Source organism: Neovison vison, chromosome 11, assembly GCF_020171115.1.
Source record: "Neovison vison isolate M4711 chromosome 11, ASM_NN_V1, whole genome shotgun sequence".
Taxonomy (NCBI): domain Eukaryota; kingdom Metazoa; phylum Chordata; class Mammalia; order Carnivora; family Mustelidae; genus Neogale; species Neogale vison.
The window spans coordinates 152,219,375-152,237,270 of record NC_058101.1 but is presented as its reverse complement, the minus strand read 5'-3'; the positions used below and the strand labels follow the sequence as shown (position 1 = coordinate 152,237,270).

Sequence of the window (17,896 nt, the reverse complement as noted above, 5' to 3'; positions counted from 1 at the left end):
TGTCTGAGGTTGGTCTTGTTGCCTTTCCTTCCGTGAACCCAGACGTGGTGGTGTTTGCGCTCATTGTAGACTGTCCCACAGGGCAAGGGGTGGCCTGGGTCCAGGGCTTTTCAAGATTGAGGCTAGAAGAGGGAGGTTCAGGGAGACAACAGTTCCCTGAGTGCATGTCTCCGGCCCCTCTGCTCTTTGTGTTTCAGACTGAAGAACCAGGAGGTCCGGTGTGTTCTGTGACCAGTCTTATCCCCTTAGTTGAGATCTCTCATCAGCGCCAAGAAGCAGTGGAAACTTTGAGGTGGCCTTTGACCCCGGGTAATGGGAGCTTCTGGGCCAACTGGGAGGCAGCTGGTCTGGAGGGGGTTGGGGAGGTGCTGGGACAGGCCGCTTCTCTGGAGCAGGATGTCCCAGTGCTCAGGTCAGGGCCCCACTGCCTTGATCTACAAGCTCGACCTCACATCAGACCCCCAGCTAGGGAGCCGGAGACGTGTTCCATGGCTGCACGGGCAGTTCTGGGAAGGAGGTGATAGTTGTGGACCCTGGCAGGGCTGGGCCGCATCCCCACAGGCTGCGGAACCCAATGTTCTCTGTAGACTCCTGCTTGTCCCCATCAGGACCTGGCTCCCAGTCATCACCCAGCATGGTTCACAATGGCACTTGGTCGGGGTGGTGGGTCCAGCTCCTCCGACCTGGGCAGGGGGGAGCAGGTCTCCTCTTAGGTGGCCTGCGGGGACCAACTTGAGGTCCCTGAGCGCAGCCCTGCACCAGACAGGGACAAGGCCAGCCCAGGGTGCTGTTTCCCCAGGGAGCCGACTCCTGGGCAGCCCTGCACCCGCCACTCGCGTGGCCCTCAGCTGATGTATATGTCCTTGCAGATGGAGAGGCCCGATTGGTGGTGGCCACCAGTCAGGCACATGTTTGCAGGACTTGTTTATATTCATAAGTGCCAAAGAGTTGTTCTCAGAGAAAGTACTGCCAAATTATGACAGAAATTTGGCAGCCAGGAGCTGCCCTGCTCTGAGGCAGGAGTCTGAATGTAGAACTGATCTAGCTCCTAGGATAAATCATTTTTCGAGTTGCTACTCGTTTTCTTGAGATGAGAAGAGACCTTCTTGGTCTGCCTGAGGCGGTGGGCTTGTTTCAGTTGTGCAGACCCGAAAACGGGCTCCAGTGGACACCTCCCATTTACTTCGTTCAGTCAGTCACTCGCTGAGTCACTCAGTGAACATTTGTGTCCTTGTCCTGCACCAGGTCTCATGCAGCAAGCAGTGCAGACAAGTGATCCTGATGAGACGAGCCCCACAGCCGGGTCTAGAGGGCACGGGGTCGGCAGGAGGGGCTGTAGGGGCTGAGGGGGTTCCCTCCAGTGTGGTGTGTTTGCAGGTCTCAGAGGAGAGAAGTTGGAGGGGGTATCGCTGGGCAGGCGGGTGTGAAGGAAGCAGAGAGCAGTCTGGGCCCAAATAGAGGAGCGTGAGGGGAAGATGGTTCTCGGCATTCCCGCCCCCATCTCCCGCCCACCTCCACTTATGACTTAGGATTGCGGGGCAACTTAAAATTCAGCAGAGCCTTTTCTAATGATGTATGTATGGGAAGAAAACCATTTACTTCTTGGGCTTTCTCTGAGGAGGAGTAAAGCAAATCAACCTGAGTCTGTTGGGTAAGAGGGTGCTCGGGCACGTTGTCCTTGAGTCCCGGATAAGTCTTTAAAGAAACACAACGAAGCTTCAGCTTTCTTTGATTTCATTTTTCACTGCTAAAGGTCAAGAAGCCCCGGGAAAGATGGCTCCTTTAAGAAAACTAGGTGCTTGGGATGTGGCCTGGCGTGGGAGAGGTAAGGTGTGGAATTTAGTGGAATTTCACCACTAAACCCAAGAAAGGAAAAGGCTGAGGTCCCAGCGGTGGAGAAGCTGCTAGGACTGCAGTGGTTCTGGGATGGGGGGAAGCTGGTGGGAAAGGAGGAGAGGGAGGGAGGCTGGGGCCTGCATGAGGGCACCACCGGGCAGGACAGCTGGGGAGAGGCACAGCCGCTCCCAGGGTGGACACACCCAAACAGAGAAGGTGGTTCCAGAGGAGGTGGATGGACTCGGGGCCTTTTGTGAGCAGGTGGCATTCCCTCTCACCAGGCAGTGTTTGACCTCTGCCAGGCATCCTTGGGTCTCCGGGCGCACCAATTGCTTTTTAAAGCAAAGGCACCGATGTCTGAAACAGAACGCGGCTGCCCCTCTCTCTGTTAGTGTCGAGGCGCTTCCCAGGTGACCCTCCTTACCCAAAGAAATCCGGCCAGTCTTTGTTCAGTTATACGTTTTATTCTCTAATAGGTACAATACTAAAATAAACACAAATTAAAAAAAAGTTTTATTAAAACAAAACTGTACAAAAAAGCAGTATACTACATTTTAATTACAGAACAGTCTACTGTCCAAAAGGCACTAATCCAGAATAGGAGATACAATGATACAGGACTCATTTGAACTATTTTTAATCAATACAATAGAGCACTTGTTTCTTTGACCATTTACATCTAGAAACAAGGGCTTTTTGCTACAGTCATTACACATTGTTATAAATATGAGTCCCACAGGTGAAGGTGCAGTATCACTCTCCCTAGACAAGGTTCACGCCCAGAGGGACTGCCTTGGGGTTGAGAGGTGGGTGGGCAGCAGGGGTGGGGCCCAGGACCGGGGTGCTCAACGCCTCCCCCGGGGGAAAGGCGACCGCCCTGGCGCACAGAGCTGGTCTTCCAGCCTGGCCTCTCAGATGGTTGGTTTCTGGCCATTACTGGCAACCACTTTACCCCCCTCTTGTGTGTTAGCACCGGGAAAGTGGGTTCTGAGATGCTCCAGGGAACTGGGGCTGGAGGTCTGGGTGATGAAGCGTCAGCAGCTCGGCAGAGGGGAGGCATTTTGGTAACCTGGTCTGAAAAAGGCAGCAACTACTCAGAAGAGGGACACAGAGCCCAGGGACAGCCAGCGAGCTGGGCACTAGAGCTGGGCAGAGCCCCCTGCTCCTTTCTGGGCAGACTTCTGGCCCAGAACTGAGAGGTCCTGCACCTCCCCCTGAGGGACCCGGTGGAGTCTTATGTTAGAGAGATCTGACAGTCCTTTGTTTTGGAAGTTGCTTTCTAGAAGTGAGATTCAGCTTCCCAGAGGCCGTGCCCTGCCTCACTGCTGCCTCAGGACCGCAAGCAGCTCCTGGGCAGGAGAGGGCCAAGCTCTGTCCACTTCTCCATGTTTGGTGGCCTGGACAACTCTCTAAACCCCAGATTTCATTCTCTGTTGGACTCTGGACCTAAGGAAGAGAGATACTGCAGCTTTCCAAACAGTGTCATACACATAGAAGACAAAGACAGGCATCTGATGTTAACAAAAATAAGTAACAAAGAAATAGGATTAAACCAAATCTCTTCTCACAGCATCCTATACTACATCCTCCTTCTGCTTAGCAGAAAATTGTACGTACACAAAAATACAAATACACAATTTTGTAGAACAGTCTGATTTTAATATATTTATATATATTTATATTTATACGAGTGGCAGGTTAGTTCATTATATAGAGCTTTTTGCACTTTTGGCTCATATGCAACAAGGCTTATAAATTCAGCTTTAGCTTTCATTCAGGTTTTATAGCTTTTGAACAATTGTTTTCACATTTAAAGCAGCATCCAATTTGCACTAGGAGTTTGTGGTGATTACAGGAAAGATGGGGTCAGGAGGTTACCGACAGGGAAGGCAGGGCCAGGGGCAGATATACATTCCAGTGTGTGTGGCGATGTCAGAGGATTGCTATGGGACAGAGTTGACCATGATGACCCCTTGAGGTAGACTGAACACCTTACAGCAGACTCAGACACAGGTGCGACTCCCCTCAGGGACACATGGTGCACAAGATGGGGGACAGAGACCAGGAGACGCCAAAGGGAAACACAAAGACTAAGACACACGACGGCCAAGGCAGGGAAGGGGGCGCTCTGCCCCCACACCTATCTGGTAGGGACCCCACACAGCCCGTCGCAGATACTCGAGTATTTGGTGGACGCTAAAGACTTTCAGGCGGTCCCAAGGCATCTGGTCCATGGTATCTGATCAGATTACGACTGTCAAACCCACTTTCCGTTTTATAACCTGCTGTGCCAGCTCGCTCCCACCCCCACCACGAACAGGCAGACAGAGCTGCACGTGGTTCCGCAACGGGGATGAGCCCCCAGCACTCGGCGGGTGCCGGAGCGTTCGGGTCCAGTTAATGGAGAAGCAAGCGGGCCTCTTCAGTCCGGCGCCGCAGCGCACGGCCGCCTCCCCGCGCCCCCGCGGCCCCCCTGCACGCGCGTCTGGGGCAACTGACCAGCGCTCGGGGGGCGCTGCCCACACCAGCATCTGCGGGACGGAGCAACAGATCGCGGCCCCATCCCGGGCTGGCTGCCGCCCTCAGCAGCAGCTCCCTCTGGTCACCACCAATGCAGTGGTCTCCCACTGGGATCACTTTCATCAACCCGCCTCCCTTCTCTTCAGATCCAAAGAATTCCTCTGGCAAATCTGCCCATACCTGTTAAATGTGAATGCCCACCGTTTGGGTTATTACATTGTCTGAACAAAAACGCTGGATTATTAATGAAAATAAAGTGCCTGGGTATGGATTTGTCCATTTTGCAAAAACTTTCTAATGCACCAGCAAATCATCTGAGCGCTGCTTAGTGCCGTGATGTGAAGAGTGCAGTCACAAAATAATCCGTCCTACACCCACCACATAATAAAGGCCCCGAATTTAGGTCAGACTTCAATTATTTTAAAAAAGAAGCAAACAAATAACTCACATTTTCAAAGATGCACCTCTGATCTTGCTTCACCCCCAGCAATGATGGCCCTTCTGAGCCCTTGTGAGCAGACACCCTGATCCCTCAAATCTAGTGAGAGGACAGGGAGAGGCAGCCAGGGTTCCAGTGATTAATGATGGCAAATGAATCATGGTGTTTTTAACTGTGGTTATCTGACTCTTTGCTCTCTTGGATCTGGGTGCATTTTCCAGCTGAGGACAAAGGCAGACTGAATTCTGCTCTGTGGCTGTGTTGCTCTCCCCTATCTTCCCCACTCAGGAGCTGTAGACCTCAAAGAGCGGGCTCCTGAACATTCTTGATGAGCCAAGACTGGAAGCCCACCAACAGAGACATCCCTAAAAAGCAGCACAGGAAAGAGTGACAAGCCAGCCTGCGGGGGCACTGATGATGTCGCCCTGCCCACCAGCTTGCCCTAGCAGTTGTTCTGCCTGCAGAACGCCGGGGACCCTGGAGAGGGGCAGCTATCTGCACCCGTCCCTGGGGGCTAAGTGCAGGGTGGGGAAGGGGTGGGGGCAGGGCACAGGCTGACTCTCTGGCAGGTTCCAGAGGTCTGTAACTTGCTTAGGCACTTAAAAAACGTAACTAGAAATGTATCCTTGGAAGGTCCCGCATACCCAACGGTGACTATGGCCGTGGAAGGGAGGGAGGGGAGCCCAAGGGGAATCAGAGAAGGCTGTGGGCTCTTTCAGGAGAGGCAACTAGGATGTTCTCACTATCTTCTGGCAGGGGAGCGCCCCCCCTTGCACCCTGGGTGAGTCTGAAGAACCAGGGCCGGGCTGGCAGGGGCTCTGCTCTTTTGTTTCTGCAGACCAGGGCGAATGGATGGGGGATAGCAGGTATGTGGGAAGTCGGGACGGCCTGCTCTAGACTCATGGCCACAGGACTACACGCGCCTGCTTTCTATTATCTGTGTGAGGAAAACTACGAGGAAAAGAAGAGGCCCTTTCTGAAAAGAGTGTTCTGGCAAAACCAGTGAGCAGTAAAGAAAAGCCTTGCCAGAGACGCTGATGCTCGAAGGTAGAAGCTCCCTACCCCCCACCCCTGCCCCCAAGAACTTTGGTTTTGGTTTCGTGGTGCCCATTTTCAGAGATGCAGGATTAAGGGGCTCACTGACTCTAACATACAGAAATGTGGTTTTCAAGGCAAATCACTAATAATAATGCTCTTGCAAGGAGCCCGTGGCAGAGCTCTCACCTTCGTTCAATCCACTCCACTAATGTCTGCACTGCCTACCCGGCGTATGAATCTGGCATAAAAACAAAAGAGTTCAATGTAACATCACTAGAGTGGCTGCTGTTTACACTAATACAGCACTAATGTCGTTTTCTTTCCAGTTTAATAGCTTCAATGAATGATGAAGTGGAAAAACGACCCTCGTAAGTTTAAGCTGGGCTCTTAGTTCCAGTAAAGCAACAAAAGGGGAGCGGTTTCTGGGCTTAAAAGAAGCCAGAAAACAAGGCTGAAATTTCGGCTTGACCTGGAAGTGATGGGAAACTGGACAAGGCAACACAAATCTTGTGACTCATCTCTCCCACGTATACTGCTTGGTTAAGAGTCATGTGCTCTTTCCCAGGACGGAGTTAATGTCTCCATTCCAAAATTTCAGTGGCACCCAACTGCCACCAGAGATGCCACACCTGGATCAAAAGCTACATGGAAGGCACGCATACCTTGTTCTTCACATCAGGGTGGGGGTTCTGTTTTGTTTTGTTTTTGTTTTGCTTTTTGTTTGTTTGTTTGTTGGTGGGGAATAGATAACCAAAAAACCCCATGGGCCAGCTAATGAAACAAAGTACCTATTACCGGGGACCCCAATCCCAAGGTGTCAACTTCGTGGATCCACACACGGGGCCACGCCAATGGGGGCTCTCCTCCAGGGCGGACTCCACTCTCTTGGGCTTCAAGAATGTCTAGGACACGAGCGAGTGGATGGGAAGAGAGAGGGACAGCCAGTTCCCGAGAACCGCTTATTTGCAAGAGGAAAAGTGTCAGAGAAGCGACGGGGAGAGAAACATGGCATTTCAGTCCCATCCTCAGGTCAGCTTGGAGCCCATGCCCCTGATAGTAGTCACTGAGCTGCACCTGAACTCCAAGGTAGCTCGGCCCCGTGCCAGGCTGTGGTTATGAGAAAGTTCTTATGCTGAGCCCAAATCTGTACTTGTCTCCATGCAGGGCAGACGCCAATACGAGAGTCCCAGAACCTGCCTCTCATGGCCGTGACGGACATTGACAGCAGAATGAGTTGGAATGGCTGAGCTAAACACTTCTGTGCAGAAGCAGGATGCCTAAAGGTAACAGGCATTATGAAGATGCTCGAAGAGCTAAACAGAGAGAAAACAGGAAGTGTGTGAGATTTTTAACATCCTCTGCCTCAACTGACTGGAACTACACCCAAGGAGTGCTAGTAAATTCGACTTCTCCACCAAGACACAGATGAGATAGTTGTACTGTTTCCTCTCCACAAAAAGGCAGGACCTCACATTTACCTTCTGGAGACAGAATGCCTGAAACAAGAGGTTTCACATTATAGCTGCAGAGCCTCCTTGAGGAGGCTCTAAACAAGGAGAAAGGCCAAGAGAAAGGGGTGCTCTCGTGACTAGACCATCACGGTAGCACTAGTTCAGGGTCAGAGGGAATGAAGGGCAGGGAGAGATGATAGCATTGGGAGAGGGGGATGGTGAGAATTATCCAGTGTGGTCATTGAGAAAACAACAAAACAGATTAAATGCAGTGATTTCACTCAGGGCAATGCCAGGCAGACTCTCTGGTCCATTCTCCAATGAACATCCTACGAAGATGAAAGAAAACAACTGGAGATTTCACTCTTCTCCATTAAGGTGGTACTGCTCAGTGTGGGGTCTGTGAATCTTCAAGAATAAACAAGACAGACCACTCAGCACAGTGCTAGGCACAAAGTACATGCTCAGTAAATGTCAGCTGCTATTATCATGAGCTCTGAATACTTCAGGAGGTCTGAATGTTTGTCTCTTGTCGCATCATGATTTAGAACAACGTCTTTACTCTGTTTTCTTGGAAGAACAACTCTGGGTGTTTTCTTCCTCAAAATACGTATTTCAAGAGTAAGTCCTACCTCCGTTTTCACGGATTTTGGTGAGTTGGCTTTCTTTTTCTTTTTAGTGGGGGCTGCTGGTGGTACCCCATTTATGGTGGAGGGTGTTTTGAATCAGTGAAGTGGCCTCTGGAAACACCTGGGGAGGGAGATGTCTTGCCACCTCCGGTTCTTTCTTAGTAGCGCCATTCCTTAAGCAGCGCATCTAATACTTTGATCCCTCAAATAGTAGATTGTGTTAGAAGGTTTTAACTGCAGTGATAATTCTATTTTCTTTGAATGAAAGCAGGTAATCAGAATGTTCTGCTGGCTGTTTTAATGCAGGTCTCACAAATCACAGAATTATACTCATCTAGTCGGTTCTCAGAATTGCAAATCTTAAGACAGATTCTCAATTGTAATGGAGATAGTTATCTTTCAGCAGCTGGGAAAATAAGGGATGAGATACTCTGCTCTTTGGGGTCATAAATCCACGATCATTCCAACTGTCAGAAGACTGACAGGATCCCACAGAAAAGTCTCAAAGACAGCAAATGTGTCTTGAAGGCAGGCATGTTGGGTGGGGCTGAAAGTCCCTTTAAGATCATCTGGGAAGAGAAGCACTGAGTAAGAACTTTTAATGGCATTTTTCCTGATTTAGCCCAACTACTATATATTTGGAGGTATTTTTGAGGGGAACACGAATAAAAGACCCCAAGGCAGTCTTTTCCCAAATTGTGTGTGTGTGTGTGAGAGAGAGAGAGAGAGAGAGAGAGACAGACAGACAGACAGATAGATTGTGGACAGGGGGAGAGAACAGTTATAGAGAAGCAGCCTACCTCAGCATTTTCATCAAACTAAACTTTAGCGTTTGGTTGGGATCTCTTCTGAGCTGTGGACAGGGGAAAAGGTTTGTATGAGGCTAAGCAGCAAAATACGAACAAAAGCAAGAGCCACATTTTCTCAGTGGTTACTAACCAGTCCTGGAGGGTTCAGTGGGCCAGGCTCGTGAGCACAGCCAGGAGCCACATGGGAATGAAGCACCTGGAGGGGCCACTTGGTACGATGCTGGGTGCTGGTTTTGCATAGACTGACTCTTGATATAACTGAATGAAGACTTCTGCAAGTGATGGAAAAAGAGCCAAAAGCACATTCTAGGGAAAGGCTAGATAAAGACAAAGCAGCTCCGGTCCAGAGGGAGGTCTCAGTGGGGAAAAGAGCAGACATCTGGGGCAAGAGACTGTGGAAGGTGTCCAGACCACCCAATGCTCAGTGGGTGGGACGAGGTGTATGAAGAGAAAGGAAGAGAAGTAGAAGGGAGAGAAAAAGAACACGGACTTAGAAGGGCTAGGGAGACAATCCCACCATCTTGGCAGAATAATGAAGAAAACCCTGGCTAAGAAAAGGCTGCTGGTACAAGGAAGTTGGTGGCTGCCGTGTGAGAGCTGTGTGGGGGAACACATGTATGCCCAGTAACCTCAGGACGCTGCCAATCAGTACTCCAATTATGCCACAGAACCGTTTACAGCCCATATGTGTTCACATGTGTGTGTGTCATGCTGGCTGAACATCCTAGGATCCAATGAGGAAAATGTGTAAATTTCCATCTGATACTTTCTGATGGTGACAAAGGAAACACCAAGTAACCAGGGAAAGAATTAAAACCCTAGGGAGCCTGTTAAGCAGTGAATATCCGCAAGTTAGGCTGCACCGCACGCTAGTGGGCTAGCAAGTGAGACAGAATCGCGGAGGCCTTGTCAGGCGCCGACTCAGTTTGGGATTCTGAGTAGAGTTTCTGCCAAAGGTGAAGCAGTTTGAAACTGGACGTGAGACAAAGAGGTTTCAAATCATGTAGAAGTCAAATGGGGAGCAACAGCAAAGGCTTCCATTTTGAAGCTGAAATAATTCCAAATCCTTCCTTTCACTAAGGAGAGGACACGAACACCATGTCATTATTTTAGTTTACTGAGTTGCTGTTCCAAATGTTCTTGGGAGCATTAGTGCTAAAAGGGAACAGGGAATGGGAGATCTGCCATTTCCAATCACATAAAGGACAGAAATCCTTTTAATTATGACCATGCCAATCTACATCTTGCTAAAACAGCTAATTACATGTCAGGAGGACACTCAGTCATTCAGAACAATTGTCATTATATTTTTATATATTCATTCTGTGCCACCCCCCTCAATTACCATGGTTACAATTTGAAAGGATTCAGGCAAACCTTCATTTGATCACAGCACACCAATGTGAATTTGAGAGTTAATTATGGATGTACAGAGCCACGTTCATTAAAAGAGAAAATGCAAATGGAGTTAGGGGAGTGGCACCCGAAGATGTCCAAACTGGGAGCCGAGCTATGAGCATACGCCCTCTTCAGGTCAGCCTTAGCGACCAGTAACACTCAACAGCTGCCCCATGCCACGACACCGTGGGGCTCAGACACCCACAGGAGGGCACAGTACTGCTGTCCAACTCAATCCCCAAACTTGCCAAGTAAAAAGGACGTCAGGAAAGCAAGGCAAAGTCTCCTGCAGATGCTTCCTTGTTTGCTGTTAGGGCGCTGCGCTGGCTAAGGAGCTAACGGGCGTGGAAGGTGGCGGTTAGGGGTCAGTGGTGTACAATGCAAGTCGGACTTCACATGAATGCAATCGATTTAGTTCTACTCACTGCTTGGCCCCAGGTGTCACGTGAAGCATGGTATAAAGAAAAAAGTCCAGTGATCTGCACATTTGTTACACATGGTGTCTACTATATCCTCAAGGTCCTCGGTGACAGTAAGAACAGGATATAAGATCTTTTGGTGTGGCCAGAGTTTCCTTCTCTTCTCCACCATATCTACTTCCTCTTAATTACAAAGGAAAACTAATGTTATAGGAAACCGGACTTCTCAGATCGTTAGCTTTCTCTTTGCTGCCGCTTCTCATCTCTGCCAAGAAAGAATAATGAAACTGATGTAGACACCTCACAGTTTATGAACTTCCAGCTTTTGAACATCCATCAGTAGGAACAAAGTTGCACTTCAGAGTGAGTCAACCACTGATGGGTCCTCTAAGACGGCAAAAGCAGGAGCTTATCACTTTTAGCTTATAAGTAGAGAGAATTAAGAACAGCTTTTCTGAACATAACCAGGTTTGTGAGAGGAGTTTTTGTAATCAGAAAGGGATCTGTAGGTCCGATGCAGTTAAAAAGCCTTTCCCACCATCCCAGTAGGGTAGTTCTCCTGAGAGTGGTAAAGAAATCTTTCCTCTTAAGTGATAGTCATCTTTTGAAAAGAGCATATAATGAAGGAGACGGTGGTGCTGGAAAAGAAAGGGCCTCTGACAATAGGCTACGGTGAGGGAAATCTTCATAGGATGACCCGGCCACTCATAGTTGCCTCCCTGGGAAAACCTCGTGTTCTCATTATGGTGCAATATCTTTAAACTGGAAAACTTGGGTGAAATGAAGTAATGTAAAGTAGACAATCCGGAAATTAAGAAACAGGAAGAGGGTTTCCAGGGCATGCAGCTCAGTTAGCCAAATGCAATATGGCTGACAACTGATCCCTGAATCCTGAGTAAACATCCTTGCTATTTAGAGAGCACACAAAAAGGAATGTTTTCAATGTGTAATTCCCACCCCTGCCCCAGTGCATCCCCGCACTTCGTCCCTATCCCCCCACATAGACGCCACCAGCAGAGCTGGTCAGTGCACCCAACTTTCGCTTGGGAAATCCTGACAAACAAATCCGGCTCAGTAAAGCTATAAATGGATTTGGCTGGTCTCAATGCAGCCCCAATGAATACAGTAGTAAAACATTACTAATAATCACAACAATAAAATGACAAAATCTATCACCACTCTGACCTAAGATTTAAATCACGGACGGAGATTAACAGAGAAAACCAACGCACAACGTGAAAGGTCAGGACGATTCAGTGTAGAGTGCTACTTAGCACAAGATCATCAATAACAAGAAAAATTATTGCCTAAGAATCTGTTGAGACTCATTGGGGAGAAAATACTCCGGTTGTTCTCTGAACAAGAAAAGACAAAAAAGCAATTTTAAAAGGCAGAGCCACAACTTAAATGGGAAGACTGCTTCTACCCAAACCCTTCTTAAGACCAAGAGAGTAAGGACTTGAAGTTCACATTTTTAGGACAGGGGTGGGAGGATTGTATATGAAGAAGGGATTATTTCCACTGTTATGGGCAGAGATAATGCAGCTGGTCAGTAGAATATGTAGCTGGTCAAAAGGATGGCCTGCAAGACAGGACGGAGTGTTTGTGTGAAGAGAGGACCACACCCACCTACTCTGCCTACTGCGGAACATGAAATCTGAGCACAGATGTCAGCTCAAGATGAGACCTTAGTATTGGAAACCAAGAGGCAAATGGAGGAGGAACTGTTCACAGGAGGAGACAAAGCCACTGGAGATTCCTGAAGAAATTAGTCTATTTACACCTGGTGCCTCTGTTTGGAATCCAGGAGCGAAGTTTGTGAAGACAAAGGCCAAACAGGGAGAACTGAAACAAGTGTATGAATGAGCTCTTCATGAGTTGTCCCCTTTGAGGTAAAAAATATATGGTGGATATCTGGCCCCAACAGTGGTACTGCTGGTCACTGGACTGCCTGCCATCCTAATCTACCAGGAACTGGGATACTGGATTTGCACACTTCTAATGGTGATGAGCTGCTTCCTCACTCACATCTCTTTAGGGGGTCACCTCTACTAAGCCAGAGTGAAAGGTACCTTAAAGGGGTCTTCCTATTCAGGAACTTTCTTCCTGTGAAGGAATAACAGGAGAATGGGGGCTGGGGCTGTCCCACCCAAGGACAGGGTACGGGAACTGGACAGATTCCCTAGATAAGTGGACAGATTCCTTAGATAACTATCAACCAGTTTAAAGGATTGAGACTGTGAAGAAAACTGCCCTAAGGCGTACTCAACAATTAATTATAAGCTTTGCTGAAATAAACCTGAAATAAACCAAAATGTCTATTTGGTACTGACGGCACCAGAAGGTATCAGCTAAGAGTGTACTGTACTGCCCTCCCTGGCCTTCATCTTGCATTAGGGTCATCAAGAGCAAGGCAGAAGTCTCACCTAGGATGGTCCATCTTTCGAAGGTCCCTTTGTAAGGCTGTGTTGTAAGAGGAGCAGGAAGCTTACCCATGTGTTACAAAAGTGTCTTTTAAAAATAGTAACAGACAAGTTACAGGAACTGCCGACAAGGTTCCCCATCCTCCTCACCCCTTCGGTCTTCCTCATGAGGAAAGAGCAGTCCTGGAAAGTCCTCTGGGGCCCAAGGGAAGTACAGTATGGAGTAAGAGAAGAGGGACACAACAACCAAAAAGCACAGAACACGATTTTTTTTAAGAGCCTGGCTCTTTCCCCTTCAGTAAGAGCGCAGTTTAGCGTTTCTATTTAAATATCACCAAACCTGAAAAAGCTTAAGAAAATAAATTCACTAGCCAAAGATATTACAAATCAGACAGTGGCAACTCTATATGCCATTTAAGAACTAAGGTAGCCTGGACAAGACAGAATTCAACCTGATGTCAAAAAACAAAACAAAACAAAACAGACCCCAAAGCAAAAACAAATCAACCATGGTAGATTTAAATCTAGGCCCCAAAGACCTACATTTTCACTCTTGGTGAAAAAGCGAAACTTGTATGTAAGGCAGCGGGTCTTCAGAGCAGGCCAGCCATCTTCTTCAATTGAAAGATGAATTCTGGATGAAAGCTTCCTTCCTCCTGTTCCTACTGAACCCAGGATAAGGCTATCCTGCATTGGTAGACATGTTCTTCCACTTTTTCCAGGTCGCTGGCTCAGTACTGCTTTCATAGATACTGACTCTCCTTTATTCACTGAAGCTTTTTTTTCTTTCTTAAGGCCTTAAAACAATGAAACCTTTTAGCTCTTCTCTGGCAATCACTGTATTTCTTTAGAAACTGCAGCTGTCTTAACAGTTTGAGTCTGTTTCTTTAAAAAGACCAGCAAGAACAAATGATACCAGCAATCCCATCATAAAGAAGCTATCAATTATAATAATCTCCTTACAATAAATCATGGATGTGGCTTGTCAGACAGTACAGTCTTCTCTCTTCTTTTCTTTGAGTCAACCGAGAATAAGCAGACAAAATTCCACCGAAATGGAAAGATACAATATGTTATATTTCTTCTACATAATATAAAAGGAAAGAAAGATAACATAATCTCCTAATTGAAATAAAATGTCAAACACACCAAGAAAGAAAATGAGCAGGGGGATCATTCCTGAGAATAACAAATGCTACTCTTCAATTTGTTGGTTCAAGTAATACGGTAAAACAGAAAAGACTACCCCATTTTACTTCAGTTCTTGGAAGAAGCATATACATTTTCTGCCCGAAATCCACAACCAAGAGCAGGCCCGGTCCCTGCCCAAAGCTCCTTAAAGTCACAGACCCATATAAGGCAGCATCTTCATGCCCTCTCAAAGGCCTCCGCACACTGGCCCAAGCAGAATGAACAGATACGGAGAAGACCTTGTCAGCATGTGCCTTAAATGGAAACAGACCAGCTAAAAACTTGTGGATATTTACTATTTCACTAATGAGGAAGGGAAAAACAAAGAAGGTCAGTCAGTCTCTCTCTCTCAATGGTTTTAGGCCGATAGGGGAGGAGAGGTGAGGAGGTAAGGAAATGGCACCTTTCTTCCACCTTAGAAATCGTTCTCAGGTAATGGACGACAAGACAGAAGTCCTGGTTAACAGCCAGCCCCACATCCCCCTTTAAACAAGGCTTTACTGTGCGCAGAAAGGAGATGGAATGAGGCAGAAAATATACAGCAGGCATGCCTCCTTCAGACGCACCCTCAGCCGCTACATCGAAGGCGGTCTCCTCCTCCCCACAGTGACAGTGTGTCATTTAATCGGGATGCCAAGAGATCATTTTCATACAAGGCCAGCAGATGTAATTTTCTTTGATGCATGAATAGTTCATCATTTTGCTACTAGATGACAAGGTGATCACAGGGTGACTTTATAACGCAAGTTCACTGTTTGGTATTTTGAGTTCTCAAAATGAAAAAAAGATTTATCAAATATAAATATCTTTAAAAAGTAACAAAAGTGCTACATATGTGATCAAGGAAAAAAATTCCATTAGTTACTGCCGCTTAAAGTAGATTAAACTTTACAAATATTACCACATCCATTATCAATATGGCTTCCAATTATTAAATAAATTGCCTGTAGCAATATAGCTTTTCACACCTCTACAAGGACAGAGTAAAGAGAACACCAAAGCAGTCACATCACGTTGTATCTCGAAGACCCACCGCGTAAGTGGCAACTGTCCCCTGCTTTTTTCTGCTCCTATTTAGGAAAGTATTTGCATTTGTGATAGTCAGCCAGCATAATCCCGCTCTAAAGTCCTCTATCAACCTCTCGTATTGAGGGGGCTTCAGTTAATGGATACAAAGACTGGAAGTTCATTCACTCATTTGTGACCTTAGCTCCATCCTTGAAAGACTTTTTTTGGTAGCAGGGAAAGGGGACACAGACAGGAGGCAGAGCAGCGTCCATGACGGCCTCCAGCACTCTTCCACGCAGGCACACACCTGCGCCACGCAACGTACAGTGGTTCTGAGAACTGGACTTAACATCCATTAGACATTCAGCTCATGTTTTTTCCAATGCTCTCAAGCTGGGTTTTTTTTTTTTTAATGACTTTTGTTTTTTATCTTTTTGTTTGTCTGAATCATGGTCCCAAAGGCAGAAGGCAGTATTTTATCTACTAAGTCACACAGCTTGTGAGAGGAAAGGATGTCTGTGTCAGGCATGTTAACATCAACCAAAATTTGAGATCAAGTTTTTCCATGGACATTCTTAGCACAGCACCCAAAGAAGTATAATCTAGCCACAGTGTGACTATTATGAGGCACGGCTTATTGCAGCTGGAAATCAGTGATTCCCACGCTGAGTGGGAATGCTAGTGTTCCTTTTACTCTGCGGATACTCCCCAAATGGTGTCTGTCAATCCTGGGCCACACAACCTCAGCTTGCATCCTATCAGTCTTGGGGAAGGAAAAGGGTACAGACTAGTGTTACAGGAATCTAAAGGTACCCAAGGTCTTACACGTAGCCTAATAGTGGAGAACCGAGGGCTATCTAAATACCTGGAAGCACTTTCTTGGAATGCTAAGACAGAGCAGCAAGGTTTTCTAGCCTCAGGGGCTGGGAGAGGGAAGTTTGGTTGGTTGATTGGTTATAATTTACTGGGAATTAATACTGAGAGAGTATATGCAAAGGCTGAGGGCACCATGCCATCTTCACAGAACAAGACCCTAACGGCTAACTGACATACAAGAAACTGCAAGTTATACTGTAAGAACACATGTTAAGGACCGAGGAAAGTCTGCTAAGGTGCTACGTCTAAACTAAGTTAACTTCTCCTGTTCAACCCTCCCTGATCAGTCGTCATCCAGGGCCTCTGTCTTGATTTCGTTGGCTCCTTGTCGGGCCAATGCCAAGATAGTGTGGTTGACTGCTGCCATTTCCACAGCTAATGAGATGGGGTCTTGGTGGTCACTATGGCTAGTGCTGTCATCCTAGACGTGCAGAAATAAGAAAGAAATGTTACTAGTGGATTGGCAAAATGCTCCAACTCACAGAAAGGCATGCTGTGGGCAAGGGGAGGCAGAACATTCGTGGGAGGAAACAGTGGGGGAGGGGCTCATGACACAGTAGAGGTGAAATGTATTTAAGTAGACACTGAATGGAAATAGGTCAGGCCTTCAATTGCCATTTTTAGGATTCAACAAATAAAAAGCACCAAAATGTTTTCTTCCTTGGTGAGAACTTGATTCCTTCTATCAGAAAGACTGCTGGTGAGGCTAATCAAATCTGAACAGTCTAGTTTGCAACAGACATAGCACTAGGCATTGAAGGCCGAACTAGTGAGCTACTCAATTCTGGACTGGTACTCTTACAAACGGATTCAGACCTCATTGTACTTCTCTACTGAACTGAGAAAACTAGACTAAACTACAGACACCAACATCTAATGGGTAAAAACGCATTTAATAAAAGGACGAAAAACCAAAAACCTCTCAATTGCAGCAGGATAAAAGTATGCCAGCCGGAAATGGCTACGGGAGACAGTGTGTGGTGCTCTCCTGCTATAAGGCTGCTATGCCGGGCAAGTGGCAAGGGAGTGCGAAGTTCTCCTTTGGCGCACAGCTAAATGTGTTACACAAAAAGCTGTGAAGGAAACTGGCATTGCAGGATGTTTGTCAGGCCCTGAAGATGGTGTTACAAATAATGGGTAAATTTCTCACCTGTCACATCTTCAGGGGAACTCTGCATCAAAGAGCTTTGGGAAGGGTAAGCCCCTTTTGGAAAAAAAAAAAAAAAATCATGGGATATGCTGCCCTTAGGGCATGTGGAAAAAAATGGTGGAAATAATCCACCTACATTACATGGGTAGATTGAAAAAATAACAGGAATGTTCCTGATTAGAAAGACAGAACATTTTCTTGAGTAGAATGTGGAGCTATGATTTAGAGTCCTAAAAAAGAGAAAAGAGAACTCCTGGGAATTATGGGCATCGTTGTTTCACTCCCATTTTCACAGTTTAAAAGGGGGTTGCACGCACTCCTGCAGCGTCGGCGCTCAAGCTGGTAAGGAGAGGCTGTAAAATGGCTGGCAGAGGGAAGAACATGGCAGACTACATTTAAGAGCTGGCTGAGGGGCCAGGAAGAGATGTTTATATACCACAGGAAAGAACTAGAGTTTCCCTGCTGGGATCCAGAAGAGATCATACGTCCTTTTCATATTCTAAACAGAAATGAATTTTAAATCCTATGGCAATTTTAATGAAATCTGTCAAGAGATATGTGGGGGGAAATACCCACATTCTTGGTGACTGAATTATTCCATTCAGTGGCTACAATTAAATATATTTTCCCCCCCAAGCAATGAAGACTAAATCAGGGTGAGGTGAGAAGACATGCATTTATGACAGGATGTGTGTGTCAATGTGCCAGA

The 17,896-nt window shown here is 47.0% G+C and overlaps 1 protein-coding gene across 8 annotated transcripts in view; it reads right to left on the bottom strand.

Moving 5' to 3' along the window:
- Positions 1–2,284: 2,284 nt before the first annotated feature.
- The window catches only part of HMBOX1 (homeobox containing 1), a 196,153-nt gene continuing 180,541 nt past the window's right edge, over positions 2,285–17,896 (bottom strand). For 6 of the 8 annotated variants that reach the window (XM_044225029.1, XM_044225033.1, XM_044225030.1 and 3 more), the window contains one exon: positions 9,824–16,458. In XM_044225029.1, the coding sequence (XP_044080964.1) occupies positions 16,321–16,458 (138 nt within the window). In that variant the 3' untranslated portion in view covers positions 9,824–16,320. Of the gene's footprint in view, positions 3,283–9,823; positions 16,459–17,896 lie in introns of those variants that run through there. The other 2 variants (XM_044225031.1, XM_044225036.1) reach the window with 2 other exon arrangements.